Raw genomic sequence first — 26854 nt, 5'->3', positions numbered from 1 at the left:
GTAGAAGATTATCCATACCGGGTATAATAAGCTTATCCTTTCGATACTCAGTTATGGATAAACATTATCCCCGGTAGAAGATTATCCATACTAGGTACAATGAGCTTATCCTTTCAGTACTCCGTTATGGATAATTATTACTCCTAGTAGAAGATTATCTATACTGGGTACAATGAGCTTATCCATTCAGTACTCCGTTATGGATAAACATTGCTCTTAGTAGAAGATTATCCATATCTGGTATAATAGCAGCTTACACAGCAGCTTGCAGTAGCAGCTTACACAGCAACTTGCAGTAGCAGCTTACACAGCAGCTTGCAGTAGCAGCTTATACAACAGCTTCCTTTCTTCTATAAATAGAAGAAATTTCAGTTCATTATGTACATCAGTTTGAATTCGAATAATATATCAGTTTCTCTTTATACTTGTCTTTACCTTACAGTCTTTATTTTATAACAAAAATATTTATTTATATAATACATATAAAGTAATAAATGCCACGATATTTGCTAATTATACCAAATTTTTTTAAATACCAATAAATTAATTTGAATTTTTAAAATCGCTTGATTTGATACATGTAAACATCAGGCGTGAAAAAATTATTTTGTCTTTGTGTACGTGGAGTAGATTTCTTAGGAAGTTGGTGTGAATTGATTGTTATATTAAATCTTTTTAATTTACATTAATGTTTATATATCGCAAAAATATTACGGAATTGGTCTTCATGTATATATAGCAATAAAGACAATCCAATTTTTAGCCAAGAGATAACGAATGCGTGTGTGTAGGAGGATAAAAGGAATTAAAAATGATGGGTAACCCGGTGCACAAAGTATTCTGTGTTCACTCAGGGTCCCGAGAAGGCCACACTCCAAGGAGTGTAATATAAGCAGTCAACCCTAATGCAAACATCAATGATTGATTCCACAGCTTGAACCCTGACCTATAGGTCACACAGAAATAATATTACCTTTGCTCCCAAACGAGGAAAAGATTTACTGACGTAGGGTTTTTTATTTATTTATTTATTTATTTTGTTATTTTCAATCCATATATCGTGGTGCTTGCATCCAACTCATTCTTAGAAGTTTCTATGACAACAAAAAGTTTAGTTGGCAAGAAGCCAATAACTATAGCTGAAATAAATTGAGGTCTTCTGTATAACAAAGAGAATTAGTTGCCTAGCTAATGTAATCATTTCGAATTGAAATATTGGATTGTAGATTTCCTTTAATACTCTCATAATAATGGCATGGAAAAGATGAAAAATATATTCTTGAGGTGGAAATTCCGCCGGACTATAAACTAGATGATTGTTTAAAAGTCAAAAACCATATAAGAAACTGGATATCATATGATAATTATGCTTTTTTTTATTTCTCAATCAATATTTAATATTTATATTGGGATCTGATTAAATTTAAATTTGTATCGAAAAATCTCACATTAAAAAGTAAAATGCTCTCAAAATCTATGATTATAGACGAAAGAATAATTATCATTGATCAATCACAACCCTAATTAGTGATAACTATGTTGTGAAAACAAAAGATATTAGTTGAACATAATAGCTTTGCTTTTCTACTTTATATTTCCTTACTCCATTTTCTTTTTCTATTAAAACTCAGATGATCACGTTGGGAAACTATCAAAATTGAATGAAGAAAGAAAAAATTCATGATTGTATCCCTAAGAGAGATCGTAGAAAATTCCCTTTCTATCTCCTATTTAACCAAAAATTTGAGTCCTTGGTCAAAGCTAAAAGAAAAATTCGGGTTACTGATAATCAGGAGACAAAAAATAAAATACTTTTGAGAACAATGGTAGAGGGTAAATAGATAAGTATTTCAGTGTATTCTCAATAGTATATCTGTGTCCTTACAAATGATGATCCTTCTTCCTTTTATAGATCATTCTAGGTAAAGGAATAAAGCCTCAGCTTTAATGATATAATCATGAGCAATAAATGACATTAAATAGGCCGTTACACAATCATTCCTATTAAATACCAACTTTATAACGTATCAGACATTTAATAATGAATTTGGGCTCCTTTCTGTCATCTGATCCTTGCTTTCAATGCCTTCTAATCCGTTGGCTGCAAATAATTTAAATTGGTACGAGACTCGTATCTATACGTCGTCTCGTGCTTATTTAAATTCTTCTTCCCGTGGCTGTTTTCACCGTGCCTCTTAGTCAATTGCTGTTTCTTTGACCATTCAACTAATCCACGTGTCATGCCACATCATTTTTAATATAAATTCAGTTTTTTCCCAATACAGATAGTCCCCCCACTTTTCATTTTTTTATCAATTAAATAATTGGGAAGTGGATCTTCATGTAAAAAGAACTTTTGCCACAATTAATGCTCATGACAGTACTAACGTCTCAGCAGTCTTTTCCATTTAATGCTCTGTCCATGTGTCATTTTATAATTGATTCCGCTATTCATTCCTTTCTTCGAGACTTCTTCATTCTCACTATTTACGAAGTGATAGCTGCCTTTATTATAGGCTTTTCATCATTATACTTAAAAAGTTGACGGTTCCCATTTTACACATAACTTTGTCTTCCTTTGTCTTCTTCACTAATCTTCGACACATACCTTCTTCTTGACAATGTCTTCTTCAAACCCTAACCGTAAAAAAGTTCCAATTCTAGATCAGTTCCCCAACGCCCCTATTAGACACAGAAGAGGCGGAGGAAGTAGGCCTCGAACAGGGTTAGAATCTACGCGAGGCGGTTCCTCTGGTTCTTCTTCAAGGAGTTTTGTTCCAAAAGCCCCTTCTTCTAAGAGTAGGGAAATTCTTGATACTTCTCAAGAACCCTCAGTTGATGATATAGTTCCCAGTGATTTGTCTTTTGAAAGTGACAAAACGTCTCTTCAAAAACAAATTAAAAATTTAGAAAGAGCCGATACTTACCCAACATTAGTAACCGAGCTTACAATCCCCACTATAAGAAGAGATTGTAATTGGAAGGATAGTCTTCGAATGTCAATTCCTTCCCCAAATCAAAGAATTTCTTCTTTTAGAAATGGGTATTCTTCTGTTTACACTTACCCCTTCACTTTGGGTTTTAATCCTCCGATTGACCCAGTTATTCTCGATTTTTGTCGTTTCTTTACCATTTGTTTGGCCCAAATTGGTCCATTGGTGTGGAGAACAGTGGCTTGTTTGAGATATTTATCATCCAAGGCCAATGTCAATTTCACCTTTTCTCATCTCATTCATCTATACCATCCCAACTTAATACGCCATGGGGTTTTCACCTTAACTGCAAGGAGCAAAAAAGTTTTGGTAAACCCTGAGGATGACAGAGATTCGTGGATGGTATATCCGTTACGTTGCTGTCCGTACAGTGGATTTGATTGGTGAAACAAATATTCCCTTTCCTGAGAAGTGGAATTTTGAACGTAAGTTTTCTCTTATTTACCGTACCTACTTTTGAGAATTTCAAAAGAATGTTGTTTTTTAACCTCGTCCCTTCTTGGTTTTTTGTAGCAACCATGGGAGATGTGGAACCTATTCCCAACTTTCGTGGTTGGGTAGACTCACTTTTGAAAATTGCTACTAGGGAGCAAAGAACTTGGAAATCAATTTCTTCCTTACATGGCTGGAAAGTCAAAACACACGGTATCCCCTCTTTTACAAAATTTTGTTTTACATGTTAAGCACTTTTTCCTCAACTTTAATCATGTATATCCATTCTTTAATCAGGATTTGGCATTAGAGGAATGACAGCTGAAGTAGCTATGGCCATTCGCATGTCTGCGAATGCTGCTCTGGATTTAGATAAGGCTCGAGCCTTGTTGCCTAAAAGAAAAGCTACAAAGGAAAGTTCTGAAGAAGAAGAGGAGGGTACCTCCCTAATTACCAGGCCAAGGGCCAGGAGACGAATAGTCATTGATGATGAAATTGAAAACACTCCTGCTCGTACCTCCGCCACCGAGCCTGTTTTGATTCAATCTGATGAGGATGCTGAACCAAGATATAATAATGAATCAATTCAGCACCTTTTTGACAGTGGTTTTGAGAGTGGCGAGCTCGGACCTGTTTTTGACGAAGCTCCTCTTTCCTCACTTGTTCTTATTTCCTCCATTCCTTTGCCTACCGTAAGTGTTTCTTTACCAGTTTTAACACCTTCCATTTGTTTGCCAATTTCTACTGCTCCTATATTTGTTCCCTTGGCTACTTCAACCGCACCTACTTCTGCTCCGGTGTTGGTTTCGACATCTTTTCCCTCCATTCCTTCTCTTCCCTCCGCTGCTCCTCTTCCCTCTGTTCATCATACAGAGACAGGTTCTAGCAGCGGAAATATGTCAATGAGAAGTGTTACTTTGGAAGTTCCTGCCAATCATAGCCTCCTAAGGAAGACTGGCAGAGCCGATGTTTGGCTCGAATCTCTCATTGGAGATATCGAGAAGAAGAAGATGGAGAGCCATAGCTGCTTAACTTTGATGAACGACGTAGTTCATTCTACTTTGAAGGTATTTCTACCAACAAGTTTTTTTTTTTAAATTATCTTCAATTTCTCATTTCCATGACTTACCTCTGTAGGCTAATCTTATTAGCACGGAACTAATGAGAAGAATTTTCTTACTGGAAAGAAAAGCTCGTGAGTCTGAGAAGTCTGTCCACGAGGCTGAGGAAATTGCTAGGGGAGCCCAACTTGAAGCAACCAACTGGAAGGAGCAGTTCGAAAATGCTCAAGGGACTATAGAAGAGTTGCAAGAAAATAAAAACCTCCTAGAGCAGCAAAACCGTGGTTTAACTTCTGAGCTGGCAACAGTCAAAGCTTCTTCAAGCCAATTGAAAAGAGATAAAGAGCTTTTGGAATGCTCTTTATCAGAACAATTATCCAGAGCTAGTGAAGAAGTTAGAGAGCTGAAGGCACTTTTGGCTAAAAAGGAAGAATATGCAGGAGAGTTAGTACAAAACTTAACTCAAACTCAGGCTGACTTACAGACTTCTTCTGTCGAGATTCAAGCCTTGAAGAGTTCTCATGCTTCTCTTGAAGCTTCTCTTGACTCCCATTTAGCTGAAAATCAAATTTTAAAAAACGATCTTGCTATGTGGGAAAAGGAATATGGACTTCTAGAGGAAAATTTTAACATAGAAGTGAGTTGGGCTTTTCTGAATTCTCGTCGTGATGCTTTGACGGAAGCTGCTCAAGAGGGTTTTGACTTGCAGTCTGAACTGGCTAAAGTCATAGATACCATCGAGAAAAGCCAACAGTCTACTGATACTCCTTCTCCTGCCCTTGAAGTTCCTGAAAATGTTGCTATTCCAGCTTCAGAGGGTGAAACTTCTACAACCCAATCTATGGAAGTTGAAACTTCCGTGATAATCCCCTCAAGCTCAGCTGAAACCGTTCCTGTTGCTGCTTCTTCAGAAGTTGCCACCGTGCCTGTGGCTGAAAGTGAAATTCATATTGCAACTTCTGATGTACTAACCCCTTCAACTGGATGATGGTTTTATCCCTTAGTTTTTAAGGGATTTTTTGGTGAAAGTCCCCAGTTATCATAATGGGGCAATTGTATAAATTTTTATTGACTAAGTTTCTACTTAGTTTTTTTTAATTAGATCAAGAAATTTGTTAATACTTCAATGTGTTCTACTCTTGCCTTTTCTTTACTTATTTAGGACTTATAGAATAGTTTAGCATTTTTATCCTTTGAAAATGCTTTATGATTCTCCCATGACTTATTGACATGAGGCTTATAAAAGAGGGCCCTTTTATTTTATCGACACTTAATGAAGAAGACGTCTCAACTTCATAATGGTGTTAAAATACGATGAAAGTAATAGGAAAACACACGTTTTGTATGAAACAACTTTTAACAAGTGTTTGACTGTTACATGTATTACAATACATCTACCACTTTTCTCGTAACTGTTTTTCTTGTAACAGATTTGTAAATAACATAAACTAAACAAGGTTTTTTTTATAACCTGTTTCAGTACATAGTCATGACCCTATCTTTACATGTTAAGAAGGGTTTGAGAGGTGACTTTGTTTATGAGTTTGAGAGATGACTCTGTTGTTCTCATGAATGCTGAAGACTTCGTAACTTCTTCTCAACACTTGCTTCAGTTTGGCCGACTTTTATTCGATACTCGTATCTGTTTCTTTGCACCTATCTGTGTATAATATGTAGTCCCCCAAGTGTTTGAGCGGTGAAGTATGAAGCCTCGAACACTTGTTTATTTCTTTTTACTTTGGCCCTTTTCCTGAAACAGAAAGATATACGGGACTCGACTATGTGATTATAGATGAAGACTGCCTAACTCGTGTGTATTTCCATCAGATTAATTGTAACCCTGGGCTAGGAATTTATGCATACTCCATTTTGCCTTGCAGGTTGTGACTCATCATTTGGCACGAGTTAGGATATTTAGCCTAGCATCTAAAATCGTTAGTAAAATATTAAAAAATCAAGAGAAGAATTTTTACATGATGATACCTGACCGTAGGTACTTTCTTAAAAGTAATATCTTTTTAAGTGGACAGCATTCCAATGTGAGGGTAAAACTTTACCATCCATTGTTTCCAACTGGTATGCTCCTTTTCCCGCAATGCCACGAACTTTGTATGGTCCTTCCCATGTTGGACTTAGCTTTCCTGAGTTAACAGCTTTTGTAGATTGGAAAACCTTTTTAAGCACGAAGTCCCCAATTTTGAAAAATCTGAGGCGTGCTTTCCTGTTGTAATATCGTTCTATTACTTGCTTTTGTGTTGCCATCCTTATCAAAGAAGCCTCTCTTCTTCCTTCAAGTAAATCTAGGCTAACCCGCATCTCCTCATTATTAGATTCCTCTGTTGCCTGATCGTACTGTGTGCTTGGCTCACCTATTTCAACTGGTATTAAGGCTTCCGTACCATAAACCATCGAAAATGGTGTTTCTCCAGTGCCTGTTTTGGTCGTTGTACGATAAGCCCATAGTACTCCGGGTAACACCTCAGGCCAATTACCTTTTGAATCTTGTAACCTCTTTTTCAAGTTATTGATAATAACTTTGTTAGTTGATTCCGCTTGTCCATTCCCCACTGGATGGTATGGCGTAGATGTTATTCTTTTGATCTGCCAACTTTGAAAAAATTCTGTAACTTGTGCTCCAATGAATTGTGGTCCATTGTCACATACGATCTCCTTTGGTACTCCAAAGCGGCATATTATATTGCGCCATATGAAGTCTTTAACTTCTTTTTCTCGTACCTGTTTAAATGCCCCTGTTTCTACCCATTTAATGAAATAATCTGTAAGTACGAGTAGAAATTTTACCTGACCTTTCGCTTGTGGAAGTGGACCTACGATATCTATTCCCCATTTCATAAAGGGTCAAGGGGTTAAAATAGTATGTAGTAACTCAGCTGGTCTATGCATATTATTGCCGTACCTTTGACATTTATCACATTTGGACACGAAAATGGTTGCCTCTTCTTCCAACTTAGGCCAATAATATCCTGTGCGAATTAACGTTCTTACCAGTGACCGTCCTCCTATGTGATTCCCACAATGTCCTTCATGTACTTCTCTCATGACATATTCGGTTTGAGAAGGGCCGAGAAAACTTGCTAGTGGTCCGCCGAACATCTTTCGATAAAGATTACCTTGATATAAACAATATCGTGCAGCTCTTTTGCGAAGCGCGAAAGCCTTTCCTTTGTCATTAGGCACGGTTCCGTGATGTAAAAAGGCAACAATTTCATTTCTCCAATCCCATGTTATGATTAAAATTTACCTCGTTTTTGTCAGGTTCGAGAACAGAATGAAATAGATGTATGACTGAAGCATCTGTATTGTTTGCCACGTCTGCTGCGGATGCAAGGTTTGCTAAAGCATCTGCCTCTGCATTCTCCTCTCTTGGGACTTGCACTACTTTCCAAGTTTGGAATTGCTTTACTAAATCCCGTACCTTTGCGAGGTATTCTTGCATTCGTGACTCTCTGGCTGTGTAAGTCCCCAGCATCTGATTAACCACGAGTTGAGAATCACTCTTGATTATAATCTGTGTTATGCCGAGTTCTCGTGCCAATTCTAAACCTGCAATTACAGCTTCATATTCTGCTTCATTGTTAGTTATAGAATGACATTTTATAGCCTGTCTAATGGTCTCACCCGCAGGTGGTACGAGGACTATTCCTAAGCCTGCCCCTTTTACATTAGATGAACCGTCAGTGTATAAAACCCAAGTCCCCGGGTTCGCACCATTAAAAACTAATAATTCTTTCTCTGCTTCTAAATGCATCCCCTGGCTAAAATCAGCCACGAAATCAGCTAGTACTTGAGACTTTATAGCGGTCCTGGGTTGATAAATAACTTCATATTCACTTAGTTTTATATCCCATTTCGCTAATCTTCCTGAAAGCTCATGTTTATGCAAAATATTTTGAAGCGGAAAAGCAGTAACTACAACAATGGAATGACATTGAAAATAAGGTCTTAACTTTCTAGATGCCATGACCAAAGCTAATGCTAATTTTTCTAACTGTGGGTATCGTGTCTCAGCTTCCAATAAAGACTTACTTACGTAATAAATAGGAGATTGTTTACCTTGGTCCTCGCGGACTAAAACAACACTTACCGCGACTTCATATACGGCCAGATAAATGAGAAGTTTTTCCCCTACCTTCGGTTTTGCCAACAACGGTGGTTTTGACAAATAAGTTTTCAAATTTCTAAGGGCTTGCTGACAATCTTCATTCCATTCAAAATGATCTTGCTTTTTAAGTGCAGAGAAAAACTTAAAACACCTTTCTGAGGATTTGGAAATAAATCTCCCCAAAGCTGCAATTCTTCCCGTTAATCGTTGTACTTCCTTTTTATTAGTAAGGATATCCGGGATTTCTTCTATTGCTTTGATCTGAGAAGGATTCACCTCAATACCACGGTTAGAAACAAGAAAACCCAAAAACTTACCTGATGCAACTCCAAATGCACATTTTTCTGGGTTGAGTTTCATGTTAAATTTTCGCAAAATTTCAAAAGTAATAGATAGATGAGAAATATGATCATGAGATTGCTGGGTTTTGACGAGCATATCGTCTATATATACCTCCATTGTTTTCCCTAAATGTTCTTGGAACATTTTGGTGACCAACCTTTGATAGGTTGCCCCAGCATTTTTGAGACCAAAGGGCATTACTTTATAACAATAAGTCCCCCTGTCTGTGATGAAAGAAGTTTTTTCTTCATCACCAGGATCCATTTTGATTTGATTATATCCTGAGTATGCATCTAAAAAACTTAAAAGTTCATGACCTGCGGTCGCATCAATTAGTTGATCTATATGTGGTAAGGGAAAGGAATCTTTTGGACATGCTTTATTTAAATCAGTATAATCTACACAAACACGCCACTTACCATTTTTCTTGGGTACAACCACCGTATTAGCTAACCAAGTTGGATATTTTACCTCACGGATTGATCCGATTTTTAATAATTTTTGGACTTCATCCTGAATCACCTGGTTTTTGAAAGCACCTTGTTTCCGTTTCTTTTGCTTTACTGGTGTGAAAGAAGGGTCCTCGTTGAGTTTGTGAGTCATCACATTCGGAGGTATCCCTGTCATATCAGCGTGGGACCAAGCAAAGCAATCTAAGTTAGCTTTTAAAAATTCGATTATTATACCTCGCATGTTCGTGTCTAAATTAGCCCCGATATAAACCTTCCGTTCAGGCTGTTGATCAAATAACGTCACTGCATCAAGCTCTTCAATCGTCGTTTTGATACTTTCATTCTCTTCAGGTTCTTGAACTGTGTCAGGCCTTGAGTCCAAATCTGTTTTCTCTTGTTCAGTTGAAGTTTGATCTTTTTTACTTTCAACTGTTTCCTGTAATTGCTATTTTGCTTTATTTTCGGCGTTCGTACTTGTTACAGCGTTGACATTTCTGGCCATCTGCTGATCCCCACGAATTTGACAAATTCCCCATGGTGATGGGAATTTGATAACTTGATGCAGGGTTGATGGGACAACATCCATATCGTGTATCCACGACCTTCCCATGATCATATTGTAGGCCATTTCCATATCAACTACCTGAAATTTAGTTTCCTTCACAACACCCATAGCAAAAGTTGTTAGTATTACCTCACCTTTTGTTACTACACTTGAGTTGTCGAAACCTGACAAGGTGTGCGCCTTGGGTAACATTTTGTCTTCAGCTTGCATTTCCCGCAGTACCCTTAGTAATATAATATTTACAGAACTTCCTGGATCAATCAAAACTCGCTTTACATTAGTATCATATACAAGTAAAGATATTACCAGTGCATCATTATGTGGAGTTGTTACTCCTTCGTTATCTGCGTCATCGAACGAAATGCTTTCATTGTCAAGGACCTGCCGCACCCGTTTCCCGTGTGTAATTGTTACCTTAGAAACCTTGTTTGAAGCTGTGTAAGTTATGCCATGAATATCTTCTCCCCCGCTTATGACATTCACTGTCCTTTTGGGTGAAGGAGGTTGTGGTGGTTCTTGTCTGTTCTTCATATAAGCTTGTTTTCCTTTCTCACTAAATAACTCAGTGAGATATCCTTGCTTTAATAGATGATCTACTTCACTTTGCAGGAATCTGCATTCTGAAGTTTTGTGCCCGTGATCGTTGTGAAATTCGCACCAATGGTCCGGATTGCGTCTACTTGGGTTTGACCGCATTTCTTTCGGCCACCGTACCTTATCTCCCATGCTTCTTAAAACAGCTACGAGCTCGGAGGTAGAGACGTTGAAATTATATCCACCGAATCGTGCCTTTAAACTCCTGTCATCATCACGTGATTCTTGTCTATTCCTATCATTCCTGAACTTTGAAGAAGAGCTAGAATCCCGGTTCCTTGACTTTTGATCGTATTGTTGGTTATCTTGCTTCGACCGTGGGTCCTTTCCTGCGGGTCCCATATATGGATCGTACCTGTTTTTACCTGATCTTTTTTCGGAATCTGACCTTCGGGTACCGCCCCTTTCTTCATGATGGAGCTTAGGTACGGTATCTTCTTCGATTCGCAGCTTCGTGCTATACCTGTTGTAAACATCATTCCATGTGGTTGCAGGAAATTCTCGAAGACTTTCTTTGAGTCGTCTCGTGGCTTCAGAACTTTTGTCATTTAAATTACTTGCAAAAGCTATAGCAGCCCAATTGTCAGGCACACGAGGTAGAGTCATTCTTTCACGTTGGAACCTATCAACGAAGTTTCTAAGCAACTCTGAATCCCCTTGTTTGATTTTGAAGATATCTTCCATCCTTTTCTCAACTTTTTGTGCTCCCGAATGTGCTTTAATAAAAGAATCTGCAAGCTCAGCAAAAGAATTAATAGAATTTTCAGATAAAAGAGAATACCAGGTTAATGCACCCTTGGTGAGTGTTTCTCCAAATTTCTTGACCAATACTGATTCAATTTCTTGTTTGGTCAAGTCGTTGCCTTTCACGCCAGTTGTAAATGCAGTCACGTGGTCACGTGGGTCTGTAGTACCATCATATTTCGGGATGTCAGGCATTTTGAATTTTTTCGGAATTGGAAGGGGAGCAGCACTAGGCTTCCATGGTTGTTGTGAGTATTTGTCCATGTCTACTCCTTTTATTATTGGTGGAACTCCAGGGATTTGCTCTATTCGCTCATTTTGTTCCTTCAGCTGTTTCTGCAAGGTTAGTACTAAATTTTACAAATATTAATTATTTAAATTACCTGGTCCCCCTTCTTGTGGTTCACTGGGGGTTGCTCCGTTTCCAGAATTATCAAGACCAGAACGGGGGTTCTCCAATGTATTATTATTAGGAGTCGGCATAGGTGGCGCAGCAGGCAATCGACTAACAAGTGCCTGAAGAGCTTTGCCGACTTGTGCATCGATTAGCTTTTGCAAAGCTTCAGTTGTAACTCCTTCAAAATGTTCAGATTGCTCTTGTTGATCAGCACGGGATTCAGTAACAGGAGTGCCTTCACGAGATTGACGTGGTGAATTTAAAGGAGAGGGAACCACGGTATCTTGATTTTGATGTATTTGATTTTCATGGCTTCCCAATGTGTTGTTACTGTTGTTGTCGGCGTTATTGTTTGACATGGTGACGATAATAGATAAGATATAGCTTAAAAGGAAAGATTATCAGATTCCCGGTAACGGAACCAATTTGTTTAACCAAAAATCTGAGTCCTTGGTCAAAGCTAAAAGAAAAATTCGGGTTACTGATAATCAGGAGACAAAAAATAAAATACTTTTGAGAACAATGGTAGAGGGTAAATAGATAAGTATTTCAGTGTATTCTCAATAGTATATCGGTGTCCTTACAAATGATGATCCTTCTTCCTTTTATAGATCATTCTAGGTAAAGGAATAAAGCCTCAGCTTTAATGATATAATCATGAGCAATAAATGACATTAAATAGGCCGTTACACAATCATTCCTATTAAATACCAACTTTATAACGTATCAGACATTTAATAATGAATTTGGGCTCCTTTCTGTCATCTGATCCTTGCTTTCAATGCCTTCTAATCCGATGGCTGCAAATAATTTAAATTGGTACGAGACTCGTATCTATACGTCGTCTCGTGCTTATTTAAATTCTTCTTCCCGTGGCTGTTTTCACCGTGCATCTTAGTCAATTGCTGTTTCTTTGACCATTCAACTAATCCACGTGTCATGCCACATCATTTTTAATATAAATTCAGTTTTTTCCCAATACATCTCCATCAACTTCACTGCAATTATTGCTGAAAGAAAATAGAAATCCACATTTTTTTTCCTATAAAGAATAATGAAGAAAACCAACCTAGTTTTATAGGGTTTTATTTTCCCATTAAATTTCAAGTTCTGTGTGTGGGGAGGGATAGAGAGTTGGTAGGTTGGTATAGAAAGTCTTGCGATATCCACATATAGGATTTAATTATAAATACTGTCAATATAAAAAACTTTCACATTATTAGTGTATATATAGCCGAGGGCGGATGTATTCAGCACTATCAAGGTCTTCTGAATTCAGTACTTTCAATGCCTAATATAAATTTATGTGTAACATCAACAAAACTTATAATGAGTAGTAAATATTAACCCACAATTTATACATTGTATTCAATGTTAAAATTCTTAGGGTTCGTTTTGGTATGCGGTATAAAGTGGGATAAGATGGGATCAAGTGTGGTACTAAATTTATACCATGTTTGGTTGATGGTATAAATTTATTTCGAGATAAAATTATACCGTCAATCAAACATGGTATAGACTTAGTCCCAGACTTAATCCTGAATATTCCATCTGATCCCACATTATCCTATCAAAATGGTATTATTTAATCCCACCTTTCAAGTGAAATAAATTAGTCCACGTATTATAATCCAAGGACTATAATTCCAACATAATCTAGTCCGCGTACCAAACGATCCCTTAAAATTTGAACACAGAGAGCTTGGAGGTTGGATTCGCCTCTGGCAACTTACTTGTGGCATGTTATTTGTCTTATTCTTCAGGTTATTAGTTCCACTTATTATGAATACTTACATATAATTATCCTCAAGTTAATAGTATATAAATTCTTTTATATTATCATAGTATGCAATTTTATATATATATATATATATATATATATATATATATATATATATATATATATATATATATATATATATTATAAAAGCATGAATACAATGTCAGTTTACAAAAATAACCTTATAATATTAAGTATAATAACTCATAATAAAAAGACATAATTGGAATTTTAGATGTTACTCTTATAATCCTATTAGTTTTAGAATATAATACTACACGTTAGTAATCCTACATGATTACCTTTAGGAATCCTATTAGTATAATCTTTCTTAGGCGGTCTAATTAAAGTTAATTAAAATTTTACTTCAAACAAATTATTTAAAACGAAAAGAGAAAACCATCGACAGAACTAAAACACAAAATCATGTAAAAGTATAAACGTAAGATAATTGATATCCTACTTTTCCAACAATAAAACAACGTAAGATAATTGATATCCTACTTTTCCAACAATAAAACTAACTTTTGTTTTATTTGTCCTAATATTTTAACCATACAAGGTCAGATTTGCCTCTATATTTTCTTTCATACCAAACTATTTGGCATTCTTAAGTTTAAATCGATAAGTAATTTATTTAAAAGTTTAATTATTAAATTATACTTTCCTATTTTATAACTTACTCCGACAACTATTTCTACAATTAGTATCACCATTAGCGTAGAAAAAGTAATCACTGCTAGGAAAAATAGTATTTATTTAGTCATATAATCCTATTACTTTTAGGATATACTTCTTAAAAAATTCTATTATTAATTTAATTTTAAAACATATTCTAATGTCCTATTACTAATTTAATTTGAGAAGGTATTATATTGTCCAAATCCATTTAAAAAAAGGAGAGCCTATATTATTATAAAAGCATAAATACAATAATAATAAACTAAAATAGCCCTAAAATATTAAATGGAAGAACTCATAGGGAAAGGACATAACTGCGATTACCTATTTTTTGGATTACAATACCTTCTATGCTAATTTTTAATATATAAAATTTTAAAAATAATAAATTTTGTCTATTAAATTCTTATTAAAAAGATGTAGGAAGGTTTAACAAAATCAAGTTTATAAGAATTTTCTGTATTGGCAATAACCACTCCATAATGTCCAATACCAAGAAAATATAAAAGTAATATTAAATGGACTGCATAAAGAGTTGAAAGGGACAAAAAAATTCATAATAATATATTTTTATATTATATTTGAACTATTTTCTTAACAAAATAATATATATATATATATATATATATATATATATATATATATATATATATATATATATATTCGTGTAATATTACAAAATTATAAGAAATGTGTCAATAACTAAGAAAATATTTAAGAACATAAATGTGTGTGAGAGAACAAAAATAGTTGGTAAGAGTCAATACCAATAATGATTCTACATACATAATTATCTAAAAGTGAAATATCATGTCAATCTTTTACTCTTTGAAAATAAATTTTTTGGTCGATAAAATTATAATTAAGATTAAATATTCGAACAAGAGATGAACTAAAATTAAGATTTGAATCAATATAGAATAATTTATTTATGTTAAAACCAAATAATTAAATTTTTTAATTAATTATTTAGCAAAAAAATCCAATTCAATTATTTTTTAAATTCATCATATGAGTAAAATTCTTATTCAAGTTAAAAAAAAATCTTAGAATATATAACTTTATTCAATAAAAAAGAGAGTTAGAACACAAAGTAAAAAAGGTTAGTATATTATTAAGAATCAAAATGTTATACAAGTGTCTGAGGAAGCTCAATCAATGCTAAATCCTAAACAAGAACAAGCTTTCAAGACTATATTATAAAGAGTCGACTATGCTATAATGAGATTATTTTTAGTAGATGCCTCCGACGGAATCGAAATAATATTTCTATGTGATGCATTATTTGCAAATATCATATCAAGAGGTATGACACTGTTAGCAATAATAGCAAGTGGTGTACCAATAACGATTTTATTGTGAGGCCACCCACTTTATATTTGATATAGCTCTTCAAACAACTTAAATAACCATCACAAATATATCAAAGTAGAGCAATGATGCTAAATTTATAAGGAAAACAAAATTAATAATATGGGATGAAGCACTTGTGGCTAAGTATCAAACGATCGAAATAATTGCCCAAAGTTCTAGAGATATATTGGATATTAATGAATCGTTTGGTGGAAATTAATGGTTTGGGAGGTAATTTATGTCAAGTAGTACCAGTAATTCCAAAATTGACAAAACAGAGACTATAAAAGCTAGCTTGCCAAAATTATACTTTTGGTCTCAAATGAAAAAGATTCAACTGACAAGAAATATAAAGTCAGAACAAATCCAGTATTCAGTGTCTTCTTGCTTCGTGTCGGAAACAAAGAAGAACATCTAATAAAAGATGATTTGGTTCTTCTTGAACACTTGGTTATCAATCCCAATGGCAATAGTAGTGCATTAAATTAGAGAAATATTTCTATCATTAGATTAAAACGCAATTTATGCAAATCGCATGATAGAATTAAAAAAACATCTTAGCTAGCAAAAATAAATATGTTGATCAACTAAAGAAAAGGTTGATTGCAAAATTTTATATTAAAAACAAAATATTTTTTTGTTCTTGATTCAACAGAAAATGATACCAATAATTACTACCAAGAGAATACTTAAATACTTCAATACTAAATGGCATTCTACCATACATATTTGTTGTCAAGTTTATTATTTCCTATGTATGTTAGTGTCACCGCATATATAATAGACTAAGTTAAAATTGATCTTGCATTGTATATAGGTTGATTTTGAAGAAAAATATGCCCGTCATACTACTAAAATATACGCCGAATAGCTTATGTAATAGCACACATATGGTATATATAAGTTCTGACAATAACATCACGTCATACATGCAAAAATTGTGATACTGGCCAATGTGCTTCTAAGTATATTCTTATCCCTGAATTAAGCTTTCATCTTTTAAAACTAAGGAATATTCTTTTAAATATATGTGAAAATAATTTTTAGTATGTTTATATTTTGCAAGTATAATAAATAAACCACAAGAACAAACATCCTAAATATTTGACTATATTTATCGCAATATGTTTTCTTGCACGAACAATTATATGTTGCACTTTCAAGAGGGATATCAAGATCGACAACAAGAGTTTTGGTTAAGGCAACCAAAGCATTAGGAGGAAACATATACAAAACAATATTGTCCAGAAAGAATTATTCATTAAGATATCATCACATTAAATACTTTTAAACCATAATACATAATTATCTAACTAATATGATAAAATAACCATTTGTGTAAGTTTTGATGATGTCATTTTATTTTAAATTCATGTATTATGCTAATATAATAAGATTTTTCGACAGATGATTGTTGTATAATTATACATAAAATTTCTCTCATTAATTATATTTTATTGTTCGTTCATATAAATAAATATTTAAATCATCACGTGTTCAAGATATATATAACACAGCACTGCGTAAGGCCATGCCTGCGTGAGAGGGAAACATCCTCGCAGGAACACAAGGGCCCGTCCTATCTGTACAATTCTCTCATCTCAGTTTTTGGTCTTAGTGCCATTAAAACATCAATTTTATTTTATTCTCTTTACTTAAACAAATAGTAATATAAATACTATTCAAAACAATTAAAGAAATAAAAGGAGAAGTGTTGATTAAGCCCTAATTAATCCCTCATCATAAGAACTTAAAGAGACAATTAATTGATGAGGCAATGGAATCTCCAATTAAAAATTAGAGAGCGATGAATCTGCCCTTAATCACACGTACGCGGAAACCTATAGAGACAAAACACTTTGTTTTAGTGAGAGAAATTGTTAAGCAACACCTTAACCCCTCCTCCACCATCTATCCACTATCCTACCCAAAGGAAAAACAAAAAGAAGATAAAATTCCTAAAGAGGGACACACTTTTCTTTTTAGATAATATAAATACAGATGCCATATTTTTTTATAAAAACTCAGAGCAAATAAATCTTGAAGGGCGAATAACGGTGACGAACCTAAGATTTTTACCAAGCGGATTCAAAATACAAAGAAACAAATATACAAAGACAGCGAGAAGCGGCATTGCGTAGAGGCAACGGAGATGGCTGTGGAAGCAATGTGACTTTGAACTTAGAAGTGAAAGATTGAAAGAAGCAAAGGGTTTGGGAATTGGAAATTATTTATAATTTTCAGATTTTATATTCTATTAGGGAAAAAAAATAAAATGGTGTAGTTTTCTTTTCCTAAATTATACTTATATGGAAAAGGCTTTTCTAGTGTGAAAAAGAGAAATATGAACTTTCCTCGGACTGAACAATATCTTTGTGCAAAGGGGTGTCAACAGAATTAATATTAATATGTTATACTATTTTCTCGACGAAAGAAAGAATATACCTACATACGCAGTATTATTTTTCGATAAAGCGGATTCATATAAACCCTCTTGACCCCATGTGGGTCCGCCCCTGACGAATAATGAGAGGTTTTTCTAAAACAGGAAATGAATATACTAGTTTTCTGAAATTTTGAATTATCGAAGAGTTGAAAGAAAATAATTTGTCCTCGGCATTATATTATACCCCTTTCGGTTCATAACAATTGACTTTTTGACCTTTGGTCCCCTTAAGAAAATACTAATTCATAGAGAGAGAAAAAGATGTTTTGACTAAATTACCATTAGTTAAAATTTAGATATTGCAAATTTGACATATTAGGATATGTAAATAAGGGAATTTGAAAAATAAAATTAATTTCTTCTTGATTATGTAAGAACGACACTTACTTTGGACTAAAATAAAAAAGTCAAAAGATTACTTATTATGGACCAAAAGAAGTATATGATTGCAAAATGACCTAAGAATCGATTGAGATATTAAATGACAAATTTTATAAATATTAATTTGTATTTTAACAAATGGTTTTAATAAGATTCTTTGGCACATCCCTCATTATATGCGGGCTATTAAACATAGTCTTTGTTAATTAAAATAATTTTACGACATGCATAATGGAGGGTGAGTTCAAAAGAAAATTTAGCAAACCTTTAGGTTGGCAAGCTTTTGAAGAAGAGGTGCACATGATATTTCGGGAAAATCCTATAGTGAAACGCGAGGAAAAAATTGAAGAGCTTTATAAGAGATTACACTTATTCACTTTGCACGTAGGGAGCTCGATGATGGCTTAGCCCAATGGACAAATCAGTGAGGTATGTCTAGTGAACAATATGTGCTATGGGCTTAAGCTGTGACAAATATGGTATTAGAACCTAATGTTCCCTCGGTACGATGGTAAGACAAGCCTGAACAATGACAGTGAGTCCCCGAGGAAAGTTATATATGATGCCCATGACAGAGTGCAAGCTGATGAGGGTGGGTCCATGAGAAGTACTAGCATGCTTATAAGCTGGCAAGCTTTTGAATTCCTCATAGGAATGAGGGAGGAAGGTGAAGAATTCTATAAGGCATACAATACATAACATGGGCTTGGCTGTGACAAATAGATATTAGAAAGACGCTTCATTAATACGGTGGTGGATTAAACCTCAGCAAGGACGTTGAGTTCCTAAGGGATATGTATGTGATGCAAATTATGGAGGGTGAATCGACCATGACGATCAATGGAAGGATCAGTAAGTTTATGTCGAAGGAGTGCACATAGCACTTTAAACGAACCCCACATCAAAATGTGAGAGGCAAGTGAAGAGCTTTATAAGGCATAATATCAGTTCACATGGTACACATACTTTTGGGCTCGATGATAACATAGCCTAAGAAACAAATATGTAAAGTATGCTCGGCTAAATCAGATAATACATGTTGTAGGTTTGGGCTATGATAAAAATGGTATCAGATCCGAATGCTTCCTCAGTGTGGTGGTAGAGCAAATTTCAGTGAGGATGCTGAGTTCTTAAGAGGGGTGTATGTGACATCCATGACGGAGAACAAATATGAGAGAAAGACTAACAAACTTCTAGTTGGCAGAGGAATGAATACAAAAAACACCTTAAGCAAATCTTGCATCGGAACTGAAAATAAACGCGAAAAACTTTATATGGATAACACAAGAGTACAAGCGTTTCTGGATTGATGATGGCGAAATACCGAAAGATAAGTCTGCGAAGTCTATTGAATTAAAGCGGACAATGCTTACCATGAACTTGAACACAGCTCTGTATACGGTAATTCTTTGTTACATAGCAGAATTTTAGCAAAGAATCAAAAGAGTAAAAAGAGGTTTTCTTTTCTTAGTACCTGGCTACTGCATATTCCCATTTCAATATGACTAAGGTGATTACAGTAATTCAACATTTTAGTATTAGGATATGGTTTTACCCAACAATATTTTGCGGCAAATGATCTTAGTAGTAGAGACGGATCTAGAATTTAAACTCTATGAGTTCAATCTTTAAAATTTTTAGCATTGAACCTATTATATTTTAAAAGTTATGAGTTCATTTATTAGTTTTTGTAGCTTTGGTGGATTTTTACCTATAAATTTATGTTTTGCGTTAAAAGTACTGGTTCAGTTGAACCCGATACTCGTACGCTGCATCCGCCCTGCTTAGCAGAGAATTCTATTTTACTACCCTAATAAGAATAACAAAAAGACTTGTTCTCTAAATTTCGAAAGTTTGGTTTCCCTTTTAGATAATTTTAGAGCTTACATATGTAGACAGAGTAAACCAAACTTCAAATCATACTTTCACAAATAAAATAAAAAATACATACATATAGAGAGAGCTGAAAATATGGGTCACATGGCATGTGGTGCACCAGCTGTGTCCACTCTTCTATCTCTCTTCTCCCAACTCCGCCCCCCTCGCCCTCCCCCTCCCCACCCCACCCCATCCCAAAGCCAAAAATGTTCTCAAAATTTCACTATACATACCCTTCTTACCTTCCTAACTCTGCCTTTTGACTCTCTTCACATTCTACTCCCCCCTCCACTTCTCCTATCTTCTTTCTCTTCAGAAAATGGAACCCCAAGAACTGAACTTTTAGACCCAAAAAACCTCCATTAAAGCTAAAAAAGCTCCAATCTTTGAAGATGAAACCTCACAACAGTGCTATGTACCAACACCATTTTAGCTTAAACAAGATTTTCTTGCTCAGTTTTTCTCTACAACCACTCTTTATTCTCCTCCTCATAATCTTCTTTCTCCCTCCTGCTTCACCTGCTTCTGTCAATGGCCTGTTCAAAGACTCTCAACAGCTTCTCTCCTTTAAATCCTCACTTCCCAATACACAAACTCAGCTTCAGAACTGGTTGTCGTCTACAGACCCTTGTAGTTTCACTGGTGTTTCATGCAAGAACTCTAGAGTTTCCTCTATAGATCTTACCAACACTTTTCTAAGTGTTGACTTCACTTTGGTCTCTTCCTACTTACTTGGCCTCTCAAATTTGGAGTCTTTAGTGTTAAAGAATGCTAATCTTAGTGGTTCTTTAACTTCTGCTGCTAAATCCCAATGTGGGGTTTCTTTAAACTCTATAGATCTAGCTGAAAACACAATTTCAGGGCCTGTTTCTGATATCTCTAGCTTTGGTGCTTGTTCAAACCTTAAGTCTCTTAATCTTTCCAAGAATTTAATGGACCCTCCTTCTAAAGAACTTAAAGCTTCAACCTTTAGCCTCCAAGATCTTGATCTTTCTTTTAACAATATCTCAGGTCAAAACTTGTTTCCTTGGCTTTCATCTATGAGGTTTGTTGAGCTTGAGTACTTTTCTGTCAAGGGTAATAAATTAGCTGGAAATATTCCTGAGTTGGACTTCAAGAATTTGTCATATTTGGATCTTTCTGCTAATAATTTCTCAACTGGTTTCCCTTCATTCAAAGATTGTTCCAATTTGGAGCACTTGGATTTGTCCTCCAACAAGTTTTATGGTGATATTGGTGCTTCACTTTCTTCATGTGGGAAGCTCAGTTTTCTCAACCTTACAAATAATCAGTTTGTGGGGTTAGTCCCTAAGCTACCAAGTGAAAGCCTACAGTTTTTGTACTTAAGAGGGAATGATTTTCAGGGTGTTTTTCCAAGCCAACTTGCTGATTTGTGTAAAACTTTAGTGGAATTGGATTTGTCTTTCAATAATTTCTCAGGTTTGGTTCCTGAGAATCTTGGTGCATGTTCTAGTTTGGAGTTTCTTGATATTTCCAACAATAATTTCTCTGGTAAGTTGCCTGTTGATACCCTCTTGAAGTTGAGTAATTTGAAGACTATGGTATTGTCATTCAATAATTTTATTGGTGGTTTACCCGAGTCTTTCTCCAACTTACTGAAAATGGAGACTTTGGATGTGAGTTCTAATAATATCACAGGGTTTATTCCTTCTGGTATTTGTAAAGATCCTATGAGTAGCTTGAAAGTGTTGTACCTTCAGAATAATTGGTTTACAGGCCCTATACCTGACAGTCTAAGCAACTGTTCTCAGTTGGTGTCACTTGATCTTAGCTTTAATTACTTGACTGGGAAAATACCATCTAGTTTGGGGTCATTGTCAAAGTTGAAAGATCTTATCCTTTGGTTGAATCAGCTCTCAGGGGAAATCCCACAGGAGTTGATGTACTTGAAATCATTGGAGAATTTGATTCTTGATTTTAATGACTTAACTGGATCAATCCCTGCAAGTCTTAGCAACTGTACCAATTTGAATTGGATTTCAATGTCAAATAACCTGTTGAGCGGCGAGATACCGGCTTCTTTGGGTGGTTTGCCCAATCTAGCCATTTTAAAACTTGGGAACAACTCAATCTCAGGGAATATCCCTGCTGAGTTGGGTAATTGCCAGAGCTTGATATGGTTGGATCTCAATACTAATTTCTTGAATGGCTCCATTCCGGGGCCTTTGTTCAAGCAATCTGGCAATATTGCAGTGGCGTTGCTCACCGGCAAGCGTTATGTGTATATCAAGAATGATGGAAGTAAGGAGTGTCATGGAGCAGGGAATTTGCTGGAATTTGGAGGGATTAGACAGGAACAGCTGGATAGAATCTCAACAAGGCATCCTTGCAATTTCACAAGAGTTTATAGAGGTATTACTCAGCCAACATTTAACCACAATGGCTCTATGATTTTTCTTGACTTGTCTTATAATAAGTTGGAAGGTGGTATCCCAAAGGAATTGGGGTCCATGTACTATCTGTCTATATTGAATTTGGGGCATAATGATTTCTCTGGTGTGATTCCTCAAGAACTTGGAGGGTTGAAGAATGTAGCAATTCTTGATCTGTCGTATAATAGGTTGAATGGATCGATTCCGAATTCCCTCACCAGCCTTACTTTGCTTGGAGAGCTTGACCTGTCGAACAATAATCTCACTGGACCTATTCCTGAATCAGCTCCATTTGATACATTCCCGGATTATAGGTTTGCGAATACTTCGCTTTGTGGGTATCCTCTCCAACCTTGTGGCTCGGTAGGGAATTCGAACTCAAGCCAGCACCAGAAGTCTCACCGCAAACAAGCATCGTTGGCAGGGAGTGTGGCGATGGGTTTGTTGTTCTCCCTCTTTTGCATCTTTGGTTTGATTATTGTTGCCATAGAGACGAAGAAGAGGAGGAAGAAGAAGGAGGCTGCTCTTGAGGCGTATATGGATGGTCATTCCAATTCTGTAACTGCAAACAGCGCGTGGAAGTTCACGAGTGCTCGTGAAGCATTAAGCATCAACCTTGCCGCATTTGAGAAGCCTCTAAGGAAGCTCACATTTGCAGATCTTCTCGAGGCCACCAATGGTTTCCACAACGATAGTCTTATCGGCTCTGGTGGTTTTGGTGATGTCTACAAGGCTCAGCTGAAGGATGGCAGTGTTGTGGCCATTAAGAAGTTGATTCATGTCAGCGGACAAGGTGATCGAGAATTCACAGCTGAAATGGAAACTATTGGGAAGATCAAGCACCGGAATCTTGTTCCTCTTTTGGGATACTGCAAAGTAGGTGAAGAAAGACTGTTGGTGTATGAATACATGAAATATGGAAGTCTTGAAGATGTTCTGCACGATCGGAAGAAAAATGGGATCAAGCTTAATTGGCATGCAAGAAGGAAAATCGCCATTGGAGCTGCTAGAGGGTTGGCTTTCCTACACCATAACTGCATTCCACACATTATTCACAGGGACATGAAATCAAGTAATGTATTGCTTGATGAAAATTTGGAAGCCAGAGTATCCGATTTCGGAATGGCAAGGCTAATGAGTGCTATGGACACTCATTTGAGTGTGAGTACCCTAGCAGGAACTCCCGGCTACGTTCCTCCTGAATATTACCAGAGCTTTAGGTGTTCGACGAAAGGAGATGTTTATAGTTATGGTGTTGTTTTACTTGAGCTCCTAACGGGCAGAACGCCAACAGATTCAGTTGATTTTGGCGACAATAATATTGTTGGATGGGTAAGGCAGCATGCTAAGCTGAAAATAAGTGATGTCTTCGATCGAGAACTATTGAAAGAAGATCCAAGCATTGAGATTGAACTTCTACAACACTTTAAGGTAGCTTGTGCTTGCTTAGATGATCGACATTGGAAGCGTCCAACAATGATTCAAGTAATGGCAATGTTCAAGGAGATTCAAGCAGGGTCAGGCATCGATTCCTCGTCAACGATTGCAGCTGATGATGTCAATTTTAGTGCAGTTGAAGGAGGGATAGAAATGGGCATAAGTGAAAGTATAAAAGAAGGAAATGAGCTGAGCAAACACCTATGAAATTCAACAATTTTCCCTCAGAAAAATTCTTTGGCAAAGAATGCAACAAAGAAGGATTGTGGTGCTGAGAATTTGTTTCAGCTCTCAAAATTTTCCCACTTCACCATACCACTTTCCAAAAAAATCATATGCAAAAGAAGTTGCCAGTGTAATTTTTAGCCATTATTGTATGTACCACTAGTTCCCTCCATAAAAATCTTGTTATTATACATAAAAAGAAGGTTGTTTTAATTAACTTGTAACACTGTTGTATATAAATAGTCTTGAGTTTGTTTTTGCTACTTTTAGCTTGGTTGTGATTTTCACTCTTTTTCTTTTTCTTTTCTTTGTTCTTATGGTACATAGCATTAGATTCAGATCTAATCTTTAAAAGCAGCTGTTAGATTTCTGACCTCAGTGATGGTGACTAAGTGGAGGGTATTTTTGGCCCTTTCTTCCAGGGTTTTTCATGTGTTTCCTTTCTCATCATTTCTTTCTTTTTTATTTTTTTGGGCCCCTTTTTTTAGGTTTTCTCTTTATCTTTAAATTTATTTTAAAAATTGTGAAATGTCAATGCATGTCTCTTGTTCTGCATGTGTGCAGTTAAGGCATCATATCCCTTCAGTCTTCTTCTTGCCCACTTCCTAACTTCAAGAATTTCTTAAACTTTTTTGAGTTTAACATCTAGAACTATATTTACAACATAATTTTCTTACTTAAGTGATACAGTCAAATATAACAGTCTTATTTGTTCCGAATGCTTTTGGATATTATAGCGAAGTGCTGTTATAGAGAACATTTATTATAACATAACATGAAAATTGGTTCTGAAAAAACTTGATTTTTATATTGAAGTGTTGTTATATAGGAATGTTATAGAAAAGCTAGTTAAATATATAATATCAAGTTAAAACACACTGGTAAGGGGGGGATGATTTACCTTGAAAGTTCAGAGTGGTACGGCACCTGCCCGCTTCGGTTAAAAATTTAATATGTAAGTATTAGCCTAGACTAAAGCGTATATATAGTTAAGTGCCACACGCAATTCACAAACATAATGCGGGTGCCACTTGTTCCGTCCCTTCTATCGGTCTTTGTGGCTAGAGGTAGGTGTACTGTTTACCTAAAAAGTGGCACCCGCAATTTCTAAATTTTGGATCCGCCTCTAGGTCTGATACTGTAGTGTTTTTTTTTTGTTTTTAAATTTTCAAGAATTCTTATCCAATAATTATAAACACATAGAAAAAGGAGGAAATAGGAAAACAATAATACCCCTCCACCACCCTAATTTCTGTAATACAGACAGCCAGTAGGCTTTGACCATTCAACTACCTTCTCGCTAACGCATTTCCTGATCACATGATTGAATAGTTTATTTCTATTTTGCTGAAAAGGAAATTGGATAATTATTTGCATTCTCCCTACTCCCAACCCCACTACCTCTCCTCCACCCCCCCCCCCAAAAAAAATAGGTAAATTCCCCTTTTATTTTTCCCCATATTTTAGAAAAAGGAATGATATTTCTTGTTTTTCTTCTCCATAACTTGCATTTCGACAAATTTCTTCGAGGTAAGGAAAGAGCAAACCTTTCAGGTGATCAATCAATATTTGGTGAAAATTGTTCGGGCTAGCCAGTTTTTGGACGGATAATCGAAAAATAGCTGGTATGTGCAAAGTCATTAAAATATAATAATTACTTTGCTGAAACGCGAAAAGTTCCAGCATAATATGCTAGATTATGGAGCTCATGAGTATAAACGTCCAACATATTATGTTGAAACTCCAGCACACGAAAAGTTCCAGCATAATATGTGGGATTATGGAACTCCTATGTTGGAACTCCAATACATTATGAAATTCCAGCACATTATGTTGGAATCTTATATGTAAAAAATTCGAATTCCAGTATTTTATGCTGGAATTTTTGGATTTTAAGGGTATTTTTGTTTAGATTTTATCTTTACATGAAAAAGTAACTAAATTTCGATTACTTTTGAAACTGTAGCTATTTTTAGATTACCAGTTGTAAATCTGGCTATTTCTAAAAAAAATAATATTTGTTTATAATGACTAATGAATTACTTGTAATTATCTTTTCCATGACATAATTATATAAATATTTATTACAACACTTGATGTATAGAACTTAAGTTCATGTTTTAATTGTTCTTCCGTCTCTTTTCTTCTTGAATTTTGCATATATTCACTAGTGCAATAAAATTTTAACACTATTAGTGCAATTTAACTTATTGCACAATTTTTTTTTAAAGGATTTCTAATCTCACATATTATGTGCGATTATATGCAATTATCTTCAAAGTGACCATAAATAAATTTTAAACTTCCTATATACAGAAGTTAAACGCGTTATTCTTATCTATTTTTCTTTTATAATTATGAAACACAATTAACAATAAATATGCTTATTTCGACGATAAGTCCCAATTATCAATGAAATCTTGAGTTTCAAAATGGCTCTTTCACTAAGATAATTATATTTAAGTACGATTTGTCACATTGTAATCTTAAATTCTACTTTTAAGATCACTCTATAAATGGACCTCTCATTTCGTTGTTCTTTTTTTCTTTGCACGCTTTGTGTAATGCGTGCATGTG

The 26854-nt window shown here is 35.3% G+C and overlaps 1 protein-coding gene across 1 annotated transcript; it reads left to right on the top strand.

Annotated features, from left to right (window-relative positions):
• The first annotated feature begins 20446 nt into the window (after nt 1–20446).
• LOC104222555 (systemin receptor SR160) lies at nt 20447–24540 on the top strand. Its single transcript, XM_009773797.2, has one exon. The coding sequence runs from the start codon at nt 20615–20617 to the stop codon at nt 24257–24259; it is 3645 nt and encodes a 1214-aa protein (XP_009772099.1). The 5' UTR covers nt 20447–20614; the 3' UTR covers nt 24260–24540.
• Nucleotides 24541–26854: the final 2314 nt, after the last annotated feature.

This window comes from Nicotiana sylvestris, chromosome 5, assembly GCF_000393655.2.
Source record: "Nicotiana sylvestris chromosome 5, ASM39365v2, whole genome shotgun sequence".
Taxonomy (NCBI): Eukaryota; Viridiplantae; Streptophyta; class Magnoliopsida; order Solanales; family Solanaceae; genus Nicotiana; species Nicotiana sylvestris.
Note: the sequence above shows the minus strand (reverse complement) of the source record. Positions and strands in the feature narration are given on the sequence as shown.